The sequence below is a fragment of the Akebia trifoliata genome, chromosome 14, assembly GCF_017979445.1.
Source record: "Akebia trifoliata isolate Shusen 1 chromosome 14, ASM1797944v1, whole genome shotgun sequence".
Taxonomy (NCBI): domain Eukaryota; kingdom Viridiplantae; phylum Streptophyta; class Magnoliopsida; order Ranunculales; family Lardizabalaceae; genus Akebia; species Akebia trifoliata.
Genome location: NC_141388.1, coordinates 3521990 through 3536809, shown reverse-complemented (window position 1 = coordinate 3536809; position 14820 = coordinate 3521990). Strand labels below are relative to the sequence as shown.

The window sequence follows — 14820 nt, the reverse complement described above, 5'->3', positions numbered from 1 at the left end:
TTTAGAACTCCTACCTGCTCAAAAATTTTCTTTCCACCAACCAATTATGTTTGCTTTTTCAATACACGCGGTGTCATGCCATTGGTTCATCACCTTAGCATAGAAATTTCTTAATACCAAATTCGTACTTTGTAGTCAAGGCTGCATTTTTTTTATAAAAAAGTTCCATATATAGCAAGACATGACTTAGAAAATAAAGGGAATTTATATGAGAAATTGATTTTGTATGCACTTGGCTATATCATTTGTCATAATAAATGGTATAATTAAATAATAAATCATGAATAATGGAGGAAGCCATGTTAAGGAAACTTCCAAAGAAGAAAGCTTACTAAATCCAGACATCAAATATATTCTGTCCTTATTGGGATTTTATTCCAATTTTTTCTAATTTTTTAATATGTGTAAGAGACGGTCACCTGACGTGGGCTAATAAATAATGTTTGTTACATAATATAATAATGTCTGAGAGAAGAAAAAATATATATTTTCGCAGGCCATTAGATCGCAACTCCAAAGAGTCTGTTTGACAAGGCGACAATACCGTCCACCTTTCTGCATCTATTTACAATTTAAAAAAAAAAAAATTAATAAAAAAAAAAGAGCTACCATTGCCATACCAATTTTTTTTACTAACACCACACCACTGTGTGCAATTCTTTGGTGAATCATAAAGGAATTGCTGTGGCATTAGTAAAAGTTGGTGTAGCAATAGCAACTCTCTAAAAAAAAGAGAGAGAAAGTTTCTATTGCCAACATGTGTACTAATTCTTTGGTGATTTACCTATGAATTGTGTGTTGTTAGTAAAAGTTGGTGTTTCAATAGAATCTCTCAAAGAAAAAGAAACATCTCAACCTAATGTGGTGTTTACCTGCCATATGGAAGCTGATGTGGAAATTCAACTGCAAGGAAATGCTGAGGTGGATAGTCTTCCACGTCAGTTTCTCTTTGCAAATAAGTCTTGTAACTTCTGATTAGAATTCCTGGACTGAAGCTCCAGAGAATCCGCCAACTCTATCATGGAGAAATGCCAAGTCCGAGAGCGTCGCAAAGAATCGTTTTTGAAAACTAATTGATTTTTCTATTATAAATTATATTAAAAGATGCTATGATCACAAAATCTTATTTCACATTGATAACCACATTTAATATCTTAAAAACACAAGATCAAAATCTTGATATTATTTAATATCTTTTTTAGTCAAAATCCTATAATCCAAGATATTGGTAGCTATCTAACTCTATGTGCCATTATTTGAGACTCAATGGCTCATGAACTATTACTTCTCTCATTCTTTGACCTTCCAACATTTCAAAAACCCACTAATGTGATTTCTTACTATTGATTTAGCTCCAAGTTAGTGGAAGAGAGAGAAAAAAAAATTCCAACAGTCAGAAATCACTTTGTAAGGGTGATTTTTTATGCCTAAATCAAGTTAAGGGTGAGCCAATCAATTATTGGTCAATGAACTTATGAATTCCACGATACTTGTGGATGAAACTGGTCCTCCTATTGATAGTGTTTTAAGTATGATTTTATATTCTTAAAAATCTTATAATTGTATTTTGACAGTCAAATCAATCTTAATTTTTATAAAATAAGAATATTTTAATATTTATTTTTAATTTTTTAAAAATAAATGATTATATCGTATCTTTTCGTTTATACCATCACTTTCGAATATTTTGATGTGCGTTTATTCTTAATTTTTCATATAATTTTTTCAACATAATGATTGTGTGTCAACAATGTGTTAAAGTCTATCTGATCTTGCTTTATATTTGCTTAATAGATAAATAAAATGTATCCACTATATTTTTTGCACTTTAGGTCTCGAATTATGATCACTGGATTTGTTTTGTGTTGTAGATCCCAAAGATGGGAGTCTTTGTCTTTCCACTTTTCTCATAGGCTAGTTGGTCAACATGGCTATTGCCCCTACAATGACATTGTAATTGAAGAAATTCCCAAGCCATGGGCTTTTTTATTTCCTTGCCTCATCAAAAGCAAACATAAAAATCCAAGTGGGTGGCTCACATCATGATGGTGATCTTTAATGCTAACCCTTTCATCCAAACATGTTGGTTATAATTCAATGTGGATCCCAATCCTTGTTATGGTAGTAAGTAGGGGTGCAACTTGGTTCAATTTGATTTGGTTATGGGGAAAATTGGAATCGAACAAATATAGGCCGGTTCCACTAAATTAGAATCAGAATCAAATCAAACCAAACCGACCTTTGGTTTGGTTCGATGGATTGCCAATCTCCTGTAAAATTGCTTGGAAACAATATATTTATAATGAAAAAATAAATTTTTATAATTCATATAACAAGTTACTACTCTCTCCATCAAAAATATCATCAATCTATGTCCTTAATTCCTAAAGTAGTTCATAATAAATCAATATATATATATAGAGAGAGAGAGAGAGAGGTTCTCAGTTTGGTTCAGTTTTATACAAGTCTTGAACCAAATTGATTGGTTCTCCATTTTTTAAATAAAAAAATGATCCGCAACTTGCTCCAAACCAACCCAAAACTATCGGTTTGATTCGGTTCTCAATTTGAACCGCCCCAAATGGCAACTCTAGTGGTAATTGTGACTCATGGGGTCACTTAGGTTAACATCATCTAGAACATCTCCCCACTTGCATTAGCATAGATAAGATTCTTTGACTTCTGCTCCTCCGGACTCGCAAGAAGTTGATACACAATGGAATATATGGACCGGGTCTCAATCAAAATTTTCAACGCATTGGGGTTTGTTTGGATATAAGATTTAAAGACTGTTTTATAGAATATACTAGTATAAAATCAATTAAATTAATTAAAAAATTAGACCATCTCTAAATGATCTTACGCAATGTTTATTGTCAAGTAAAATTATGTTTAATAAGATTATTAAAAGTGTCGAAACAGTTGGAAAACATGTCCCTCTAGTCTTACAAATGCGATCAATTAAAGGAGAAGCATCTACAAAAATTCAAAGGCGAACTTAGGCCATTGCTATTAAAGTTTTGTTAAACTAATGAATCGATGGCGGTATTGAAAAAAATTACAATGGTTGCTTGGATGTAGAAAAATTGCAGGGAGACGAGGAGCCACCCGCGAAGGCGCACCCTCACTTACATGGCACGTGTGATGTGCGAGAGTCGGACGTGTCCTGAGACTAGTCCTTGGAATGGTCTATGGATAGGGCAAAGCCCAGTTCGCTGTGTCTACAGGAATACCCTATTATAAAATAATAATAATATAAATTAACCATTAACATTTGGGTTGCTCAACCCCCCACCACAAAAAAATAAAAAATCATGTATATCGCATATTTGAACGGCATAACTAAAACTTGGCCAATCGAGACAACTCAATTTGAACTTTGAGTTGACTCAGAACTCACCTTTTTTGAATCAATTACTTGCCATGTGATTAACTAATAACACCATTCCAATTTCAAAGGAATAACGATAAACTGGCTAAAAAATACTCAAATACACTTAAGACGAGGAATGTGCACGTAATTGAGAAAAAAACATATGATTTTATGCATATGCCATGTCAGTTGAGTATGTTTTTTTAATCAGTTTATCTCTTGACTCATTCCAAAGAGGTTGAGATGACCTACAAAGAGCGAACAAGTGAAAAGCCACAGATTATGACAACCCAAAGAAGTATATAGAAAGAGAGAGATCCTGATAATATTACTCGCTAGGTGGCCATACTTAAATGACTCTATGATGTAGGCAAGTTTTGAAATCATAGATCTGTACGTCTTGGGATATACAATTCCCTCGGATACACTTTTGGGTCAGGTTCAAGGGCCATGTGAGAAAACTTTCGTTTTTCAAAATAAGGGTTAGAGGTTTTGGATTGAGCTGATTTTTTGCAAGGATGGTCACTATGATGAGAAGATCATCCTCACAAAAAATCAGCTCAATCAGAAACTTCTAAATCCATCAAAAGTGATTTACAAATTAGTGATAAAAATTGATAAAAAATCGACAGTCCACATTCTAAATCACTTTTAATGGGGTTAGAAGTTTCAGATTGGACTGATTTTTTTTTTTTGGATGATCTTCCCATCATAGAGATTATTCTCACAAAAAATCAGCTCAATCCAAAATTTCTAACCCATATTTTAAAATTTTTTGAAAAACGAAAGTTTTCTCATATGCCCTTGAACCTGACCCTACACTTTTTGTGGGGAAAGTATAATCATGTATCCTGAGGTGTTCAGATCTACGATACTTGAATTTGTCACATCATGCAATCATTTGAATATGCCACCTAGCGAGTCATATTATCAAATAAAAAACATCCTCTAAAAGATAAAATCTCTCCCAACCAATAAACAGCTCAAGAATTGATCATAAGAATGCCGCCATCTTTTACAGTTGAACATGGGGCATAAAATGAGTAGGATTTTATCTGAAATTCGAGTGGTTCGAATCTGAATTTAGCAGGGTTTAGTTTCTGGGTGTACATCCGAATAAGAAAATGAGTTAGATATGGATTGATGTCCCTCGACCTGAGTACGATACAGACCCAGCTCTATGTCTGCCCAAATCCAAATGATATATTGCTTTAAAATTTATATTTTATGTTTTTCAAGATATCTTTAAAACGTTTGCTATTGTTTAGCCAATTTCTATACGATACAAAAGAAGTTAATTGACAAATTCTTCAATGGCTTGATATAAATCTCATAAAAGTCAATAATAGTCCAACACGAGGAATGAGGCAATCAGACACAAATCAATCTCTAAATCATTTATTATTCTCCTAAAATCAACATCCTTGAAGATAAACCTCCCCAATCTATACTGTGAAATATTTTTATTAATATCCCTTTCCCAGTTGACGGAGAGGATGACTACAAGACTCTTGTCAAGCCGGAGTAACGCTAGAAAACTCTCACCAAATCTATACTTATATTTTTCTACATACCCTTTTAAGTTATATTTTGTACACAAATATAATATAATTATAATATGTTCAATACTTCAATTTAGTATTTAATAATAAAAAAATCTCTTTTTTGTTTGAGAAAAACTCTCATCTCTTAGTAAAAATCTCTTCTAATTTGAAACATGAAAGAATCGAAAGAATTTCTCTTGTTGAACTAAATTACTGTCATATTGAGATGTTGGAAGGATAATTTGAGCAAAAAAATTGCAAACCAGTTACTAGTCAAGCAGATGTACTACTCTGTTCCACCACCTGAACTACACCCCATGTGAAAATCCTGTGCAACTGTGCTGATACAGCAAATTGGCATTGCAGGTGTGGGTCCTTAAGTACACTACTACAACTGTAATATGTAAAAACCTTATTCTATGCGTTTTACCATCCACCATGAAACCAATATTGAGAAGGAAAATGTTGAAGTAACATTAAAATTGTCATCGACTCTCCTCTCACATTGCTGACATGGATATATGTATATAACCATAATATTTTTCATTGAGATACAAGTTAAAAGCATCTATGGCTGTGTGCACCTCCACATCAGCGATGTGAGAATCAATGTCAATTTTAATGTTACTCCAGCACGACTCTATTGAGAATTGGGTGTGCTTGAGCTAACACAAGGTTGCTCTTGAGCACTCTGAACGCCTAACAAAGAATGCCACAATACCCTAACAATGGCAGTCCTACACATAAGCTGATGAAATCTACCAGCCAAAGTTTCTTCATCATCCTCTTCAGATCTCTAATCCAAAAAGATATCAACATCACATAGCTTTAATGTGCCTTGCATTCTCTCCGCAGAAACAACACTTGGGCAATGGTGAAGCTTGGGAAAATAATTCTCTTAGCCCAAGTGGTTGATGCCATCAGCACGCCTATAGTAGCTTCCAAATTTCCTGTATTCTTCAGTGCAGTTGTCAGAATTTTTACAAATTTTTTCGTTGTGATAATAATACAAAATCTACAGGCGTCCATCATATATATATGAACTTACAAGAACATTGAAGACATGGTTCATGATAGAGTTAAATGCTGAAATAGGATTTCATGTCAGCTGATCCCAGCAATTGGGATAAGGTGGAGAGACAACGATGACGACAAGATCTTCGGAGTACATCCTTTCATGGTTGTCTGCCAAATGAGAGAAAAGAACAGGGTACACCCTATATCTAAAATTCTCCGCTGCTGGCTTTTAATCGTCAAGAATAAAGGGAACATAAGCTGCTGGAGATTCTGCTAATTGGGCTGCTTCAGCAATCTTCATCGCCATGGCAGCCTTGTAAGTTGCCAAGTCTGCATTGTCCATGAGTATCTGGGCTCTTCTCCGCTTGAGTAACACTGACTCCATAGATATATCTGCAAGGCTTTTAGCTTTCTGAACTCTGTGCATGGCATCCTGTTCTTGTTCCACTGCTGAGGCTGTACATTCATCGAAGATGAGTTGTTAGATAAATGCAATTTTTCCCGTAAGGACTGAGGGCCTATTTATTTTCTCGGCATTTATCCAAGAAAATTATTTTCAGTCATAACTAGATTTTCATGCAATCATGTGATCATTTTCGTATACCCCCCCTGGAAAAAGGTATTTTCCTTGGGGCAAGAAAATTTGAGGTTGCTTACATTAAACCCACGTACCCTCTAATCTATTCTCCATCAAGAGTCCAATTTTCCTCACACAACGGAATGCAGGAAATTCATTTTCATGACAAAATAGCAAAACCATTTACCAAGAAAATGATTTCCCCAACGAACAAACACATACAATATGTTGAAGTGTTTTATCCAACATCTCAGAATTCAACACGGGCAAAATTATTCATAACCAAGTAGAATATGTGTCAGAGCATCACCAAAACAAGGAATAAGATGTATCTCGTTCAGAGTGGTCAACTATCCCAATAATTCAATGTTCTTCAGAATGTTGATATTGATTAAGTTTGAGATTTTACAGATACTGATTAACACAAAAATAAGTACGGACTCAATTTTGTTCAAGATGCTTAATCATTACAGTTGCAGGAAGTATAACCTGCAGTAGCAGAGGGAAAATTTATGCTAAGCTGTAAGGCGAGGCATTTTTTATCAAAGCCTTTGAGGAGCAAGCCCCACAAACATGTGTTTTTTTTTTTAAGTAGATGAAAATTAAATATACAAATAAATAAATAGCAAAAAAAAAAAAAAAAAAAGAGAATATCAGGGAAACATAAAAAATTCTAACTTCAAAATTTCCAGGTTTTCAATACTTCCAACTGTCCAGGTTTTCAATTCATCAAATAAAGGTTATAGTTAAGAGTATATCAACCACTTCAACTAAACGCATAAAACAAGTTTAAAACGAGAAAAATAAATGGAGGATTAGGTTCGGCATAAGGGAGAAATAGGAATTAGGAAGAAATTAGAAAAAGGATGGAAGGAGAGGAGATTGGAAGCTGCAAGCCAGAAAAAAAAAAAAAGAGATGTAATACACATGGTTATGGATGGTTATGTAAATTGAATGTAATCATGGGGAGAACTTTATAATAATGATTATCAAATATCAATACGAGTAAATACTAGAGAAAAAATACAACATATCCCCAAAGAGTCAAAAGGTGCCAAAATTGCTTCCCATAAGGAGTAAACTTGTACAATGCCTCCTTGTATAAGGTGAGCCTCAAGGCATAAGCCTCTAGTGCCAAAATGTTGGTAAAACAACCAGAGCCAGAAAGCTGCGCAATTTTAGGATGGTGATTCACAAAAAACAAGGATTGGCAGGGCAAACCCTTTATTTCAAAAGTAAGATTAAAGGAAAGTTTAGAAAAGAGTATGTGTTCACCCTTCATTTCTGGATAACAAAATAAGAAAGTATACACACAGAGAGGTAAAAGGGACAAGTGAGCACAAGAAATAGAAAACACACCGTGGAAGAAAATTTGTTGTTTGCCTCTTCCAGACTGTCTCATCTGTCTCTTGAATGATCTTTTCTTACGGAAAACGGGCTTTTGCATCAATTGAGATCTCCTTGGTGGCGGGCACTGCAGGCAAGAATGTTTTACATTCAACGTGCAATGCTTAATTAATGGATTAATATGAAAAATAACAGTGAATTTAAAAGCCACTATATGTGCAAAAAAAAAAATGACAATCAATAAAATAAAAGGCACAAAAAACAAATTATTAATGAATAAGACTACAAAGTTTCTCAAATCACAAGGTGTTTCAGAAACACAGCACACAAACTCATTCCTGGTCTTCAACACACTCCTGGATAGGGTTTTTATTATACCTTTTTTTTTGCTTGTGAGTGTGCTAAAAAATGCTTCTTAATGTAGTCTGACCATAATGTGCATAACGTGTTCTGTGCACAAAGAAAACGCACTATATAATAAATAGGATAGCACTCTGTGGGGTAGGAATTAGAACAGTATACACACCCCATGCATGGAGGATGGATCGTATTTCAATCCCTTTTGGAGTGGTCCGACTGGTGTGACCTAGATACCACTTGATTTTGATTATTTAGTTTGCACCTCAAGATTTAAGACAGTACCATTCTCATCCCTAATTTGAATAGCATCATCATCATCATCAATGAAGCCTTATCCCAAAGATAGGAGTCAGCTTAACAAAAAACATCATTATCAAAGCTTTATGCCATAGATTTGGTCAGCTACATCATCTCATCCCTATCTAGTAATATTTCAGTAAAGATGGCAGATTGCCTTGGAACTCTTCTAATTGTGCACTTGCAACACTCTACAATCTACACCAACAAAACAATAATCTTCAGATAGTTAACATAAATGGGTAAAATAACCACTTGTTCACCATCAACAACTCAAAACTTCTGTTTCTTCTCTCGATTAAGAGCTACAACTCAACTTCTTTTCACTGAACATACAAAGTTAATGCTTAAGTAACATTAAAATGTACCTCGTGGGGGACATTTCTGACGTGGATGTGTCAGAACCGTAGTTGCTTTCATCGAGATCTCACTCGTATCTCAATGAAAAGCATCTACGGTTCTGACACACATCCACGTCAGAAATGTCCCCCACGATGTACATTTCAATGTTACTCCAGCACAACTCAACTTACAACAATAGCATTTTCTTCTGGACATCCAGCTATCTACTTCAGCAACCTTTATAAACAAGAAGCTTAAATTACACAAATTCTATATCTTAAACATGCCTCAAGTCCATGCTAGATCCTTTCCATGTTCTAAACTATCTAATACATCAACAGTGGATGAATCATGTAGTGTACTCAATTAACTTAAGAGGGATAGAACATACGAAACAGTTCTTCAATACCAAGGAAGTGCTCTGAAAACTTGACACCATGTCCTATAAATGCTTCACCACAATGAAATTTCTTTAAAGACATTATCGATAATACAGGAGGAATAACCATTATACTAGTACAAACTTGAAAATGGCTGTTTTTAACTCCAACTATTACTTTCATGTTGGCATCTACAAAGACCAAAAAGTAATAAACCAACGATAACTCCCCAGTAGTAAAAGCTTCAATAACAAAACAACACACCAGAAGTAAAGAAAGAATATTGTATGTATGCAGCAAGAGTTAAACATGCATGGCATTCTTACCTGGAAAACCCTAAGCAATGCCACATGGTTCTGCTTCCGTTTTTTCATCCAGTATTGATAGACAGCAGCGACAGTGTCCTTCCTCCCCAGACTTGAACAAAAGCTAGTAGCTCGACTCTCATCAGAGACTTCATCTGGCGTGTGATAGGCAGCCTTTTCAAAAGCATCCATCATTTCCTCGAATTTCTCTGGCAAAATATAATTGGGAACACCAACATCTCCATCAAAGACACCATTATTTAGTTTCTCTAGCCATTCCTCGTCACCCGAATCCATATCATAATTAGCAGGCTTTCTCACTAAAGCTCTTGCCACCTCATCATCACGCATGGTGATGTAAGCTATAGGCCGTACAAAGGGAACATAACCGCTGTCGTCATAGCAGGGTACTTCATATACCCCAGGCACGGGGATTGTCCTAGCAGAGGCAACCTGCAAATTTCTGTCCATACATGCCATATGAAGCTCCTTAAAAATTAACCAATCTCGTCTATTGGAGAACTCTAGCTTCCAACCATTTTCTCCTGTCCATATCATCGCATGAGTGAAACGATTCGGCGTGCTGGGCCTCATCACATTCTCTGCCTTATACATATACCTTGACAAGCCATGTGTCTTCGCTACAAGGTACCAATCATTCGAAGCTAAGCATTCCAACATGACCTTGGCCCCTTCTTCCCTAAAGCATCTATCAGATTCAATAACCAAGATATTTGCACTGCAGCATACGAAATCCATGTTCTGTTTCAGTTCAACTAAAGTAGATTTCAGTTCCTTGACATTGCTGCATGGACTCTTCTGCGCAAGCTTCCTTTTCTTGTGTTTATATCCAGCTCTAAACAAGTCATGGTGAAAGCCCATTGAAGAAGAATTTCTCGCTCTCGTTGACCGCAAAGAAGTCCTTTTCCTTTGAACATTCCGGGAATTTGCACTATGCCTGGTGGATACACTTCGTCTAGCAAAATCAGTAGCTCTAACAATAAAATCCACCTTTCTCTTCTTCACGGAAGAGCTCCAAGAAGCCATACTGTTGCTTCCAGGAAAACCCATCTCAGTAGGTATGCATGGAAGGCATTTTTTATTATCAGTAATTTCACGGGCTTTCTTGATTAACCCCGACAGATACCTGATTAGTACATCGGGTAGATACAAAGATCGAAGTACAACACTGAAATGCAAACGCATAAAAGTGAAAGGAGACGCACAGAAGTCTAAGGAAAACATGGGTATAAACTGTCGAGCCTCAAAAATTTGGCAAATCCCTGGTGAAATTAAATCATTTTTCCACGAAATCCTGTAAGATAGATTCTGAACACCAAGAAATAAGTAAGAACAAGGAAAAGTAAAATAAAGAAAACAATCTCTATAGCAAGGATTACTACTTACAGCCAAGAAATGAACTCCATGCTGGGCGAAAACTCGGACAAGCGGTTCAGAGCACATAAATGCAGCAAACTCTGTCAAACTTATTCTGGACCTCTTCACGAATTTTAGAATGGAAACCAGAAAGCAAGTAAACCGATGAGCACTGTTGCAAGAAGATTCAACAACAATATCAAGAATCGCTCCATGAACAACGTCGATCGACGATTCATGCCCCGAAACACTAACTTCTGAAGCAGAATCTTCTACCACCTCTTGACAATCATTTCTTGGTAATTCATTTATAGAATGCCCTGAAGATCTCTTTCTCCGTTGTTTACGAACAAACGAAATCCCATACATCCGATCCCGAGGAGAAGAAACAAATTTGTTCCCAGGCAATCTACGTCGTTTACGATTATAAACAATCCCATGCATCTTGTCTCTGCTCTCATTGGATCCAGAATTCATGCTCCCAGATTCCTGAGATGCCAATTTCAGGTTGAAATCTGTTACATCAATGTCCCGCTCTGGATCAACCTCGTACCAGTCGATAGTCTTGCAGCGAGGAACATCGGCAGTATCATCAATTATACAAAACCACTCATCTCCATTACCTCTGACTGGTTTTTCCTCACCACAATCCAACGAGAATCGTTTCCCAGACCGCAAAACTCTGGCCCCATCTGTATCTTTTACAACGGATTTTGGCACAAAAACCCTAGTAGACCGTCTCATTTCTACCAAAGGCATGAGCGTATCTCCAACAACTTATCTTCTCCTCCTAATCCCTAATATTCTAACCGATTTCGACGATTCAGAATCAACAACACATACTCTCAAGATTCAAACAAGCTGTCGATCCAAGAAAAAATAAAAAAATTCTTCTTTGAACCGTCCATTTAAGACTCTGTCACTCATCTCACAACTCAAAAATAATAAAATCAAAAAGAATTAAAGAATCTCATCGATCACGAAGAACTTTACCTGATAAAAACCACGATCAAAGTACCAACCTTTCAAGCACTCAAGAACTCTCCTTCTCCTCCTCCTCCTCCTCCTCTCACGGCGGACCAGACAAAACTCGAAATCGAAAGGCTTCAATCGCTCAAACCTTCTTCGTCCTCTCGATTTCCTCTCTGAAAAAATATCTATACGAGCGAAGATTAGCGGTTAAGGGTTTCACGTATTTCTTGTTGAAGATGAGAGAGAGACAGAGACACTCACAGAGGAGAAACTTCTGCAGTCATGACGTTTCTAGGGTTTTATGAAAAACGCTAGTAGTAACAAGTCGCCTACTCGTGACCGTTAGATGAAAATTTGACGGACAAGATTGACTAAGCGCCAAAAGTAGTTCGATATCCCCAAGACTGAACGGTTTCGCTAGATTAAAGATGGAGGATTTTTTTTGGAGCGTGTCCTTCGGTTCTGAAAAGACTAAAATGTCCTTAATAAAATTTTTGAAATTGGCAAAATGGTGTGGGAATTTAAGTTGGAAAAAATTGGATTTATGTCTTTTTACACTTGTTTGACTAGGAGCTAGTGTCTCCAGCAATTTCGCTCAAAAAAAAAAAAAAAAAAACTGAATACTGTAATTCTTTCCGGAAAAAATTACAGTGATTTCCTTATTTGGGGTAATTTGTACAAAATCCTCCGGACTTCTGTGAATATGTGACCTGGATGACATGTCCTTGACTGTGGTATTATATTATAGATGAACAGAAAATGACCAAAGTACCAACGTCCTAAACCAATCGACTTTATGCCCCTAAAAAACCAAATCCATTGTCTTTGATCTTTAACGGTACAAGCTTTAATTTATTGGGAAAATTACTTATAGGGCCCTTGCGAAAGGGTTTTATGCTAAATAGTTCCTAAGTTTTGCAGGTAGTTTGATGGGATATTTAGTAAACTATTTCTTTCTTAATGGTCCCTTGTTACTAGCAAACCACCATTTTTTTATTTACTCGAGTTCACAATTTTTACTGTCTAACTCACCACTTTTTATTATTGAGTTCATGACTTTTTATTTATTGTTGAACTCAACGTTATTTAATTACTGTCAAGATCACGACACTGGTAAAATCCACCTCTTTTCAATTTTTTTAATTTTTCTGATTAAAATACATGGAAAGATTGACTAAAAACTTGAGATAATGACTTTGTTTAGATGATTTCAACCCAAAAGCACTATTCTTGATCGATTTTCATCCAAAAAAGTGAAAAATCTTGGAAAATGACTACTTTTTTCTTAAATCTTTTCAACGAAACGGGGTTTCCAGAACTCGGCTGAGATGTCAAAAATCCAAATTTTGGATGAAAAAGATGAATTTAAGTGTTTAGGGCATTCGATCATGAGAAATGTGGGAGCCGAGGTCCAGGGACCGTTTAAAAAGAAGAATTTTACTATATGTCCTGCCAAGATACTGTCGAAAACTTAGGGACTAGTTAGAAAGAAACCCTTCCGCAATGGTCCTTTAAGTAAATTTCCCTAATTTATTTGGTCAGTCTTGGACGCTCCCACAAAAGAAAATTCATCATGTTTAGACTTCGATCTTTTATTATATATTTATTTATTTTATACCGTAGTTATGCCCCTAAAATCACACATCTCGACTCCACGAAAGTAGTCCAATTTATAATAGAGTAAAACAGAAGACTATCAAATTTTGAACACACGATAAAAATGGAGCAAACCATGTCACTACTACTAAGCCAACCCCTAGGTCTTAAACTTTGTTTTGTTTCGTTAAGTTCTTTGAGATTTTTTTTTTTTTTTTTTTTTTAAGAAAAGTTGTATATTTTTTGGTTTATTGATTTAAGATTCAAAATAGTAGAGAAAATGGAGAACCTAATCAAATTATATGGAGTAGAGGTCTTGTTACCGAGAATTAAGGTAGAAATTTGATTTTTCAAAATAATAATAAGAATCAAGTTTTTGGAGATTAAAGACATTGAATTTTGATTGTTTTCGACTAATGAACACCACGCATGGAGTAACTAATGATACCATGAAATGGGCCGTCTTTGCCCCTGAAGATTGGCGGTCCTCTAACCAAATTTATAAATAAATCAAAATATGGAATCAGATTATTTGAAAGAACCATCTACTTTCCATAGAACTAATGGCTCGAACATCGAATTTAATAAATCATAAAATTTTATGAATTGATTTAAAAAAAAATTCAAATTAATATAATAAAATATTATATGATTTTCATGGACAATATTCTCCAATAATTAAACTTTAATGATGTAAATTCAATGTTATCATTGTGTAAAAATAAAAGATAAAGAAACATATTTAATCTTAGTGGGTAACCTGATTAAATGGTCAATTTGTAAATCTATAGAAATTCCCTACATACATTTGGGAAGGAAGAAAACTAATTAATTAATTAATCAAATTAATATAATAAAATACAATGATTGATCTCACTCCAACTACAATTATAGGGGATAAATATTTCATTCAGTTAGAGTGGGAGTGGGTCTTCTTTATTCCCCTTCTTCTTCACCCTCTTCAATTTTATTGTTTGTCCTCTTCCCATCTCCCAATTCCAATTTTACTATCTTTTCTCGTTTGTCCCATTTTTCAATAATGCATCCTCTAATTTTATTATCTTTCATCTTTTATCCCTTTAATCCCAACAAAGATGTCACTTTGTTATTTTTTTCCTCTTTTATCCCTTCAATTTCAAATATTTTTTAATAATACCCTTTCAATTTTATTATTATTTTTTTTTTGTTTTTACCCATTAACTCCAAAGAGTTTGCCCATACGTACGACACAGGTGAGCTTTAGTCTATATAACAAAATAAAACTGTAGGTCTCATTTTGTTACAATTTTGTGTGGGATAAATGTCTCCTTTCGCTACAATGAATTAGGGTTCA

At 35.2% G+C, this 14820-nt stretch overlaps 1 protein-coding gene across 3 annotated transcripts; it reads right to left on the bottom strand.

Annotated features, from left to right (window-relative positions):
- Window positions 1-5161: 5161 nt before the first annotated feature.
- Window positions 5162-12252, bottom strand: LOC147385568 (Enhancer of polycomb-like transcription factor protein). Of its 3 annotated transcripts, none has more exons than XR_015171772.1 (5): window positions 10950-12252; window positions 9564-10871; window positions 7871-7985; window positions 5966-6390; window positions 5162-5874 (listed from the first exon to the last, which is right to left on the bottom strand). XR_015171772.1 is itself a non-coding variant. In XM_086422665.1 (5 exons), exons 2-5 carry the CDS (start codon window positions 11676-11678, stop codon window positions 6164-6166), a joined length of 2379 nt encoding a protein of 792 aa, XP_086278791.1. In that variant the 5' UTR covers window positions 11679-11780; window positions 11913-12252; the 3' UTR covers window positions 5853-6163. The 3 variants fall into 3 exon arrangements, 1 of the variants encoding a protein (XP_086278791.1); XR_015171771.1 differs by having other exon boundaries at window positions 5163-5867; XM_086422665.1 differs by having other exon boundaries at window positions 5853-6390; window positions 10950-11780; window positions 11913-12252.
- Between the last annotated feature and the right edge of the window lie 2568 nt (window positions 12253-14820).

Bases quoted from the DNA above. Each gene is read 5' to 3' on its own strand.
- LOC147385568 (XM_086422665.1), bottom strand. From the start codon at position 11,678: ATGCCTTTGGTAGAAATGAGACGGTCTACTAGGGTTTTTGTGCCAAAA. The intron at 7,986-9,563 runs GTAAGAATGCCA...TCTTGCCTGCAG, and splicing joins CATTGCTTAGGGTTTTCCAG to TGCCCGCCACCAAGGAGATC. The intron at 6,391-7,870 runs GTGTGTTTTCTA...ATGAATGTACAG, and splicing joins ACAACAAATTTTCTTCCACG to CCTCAGCAGTGGAACAAGAA.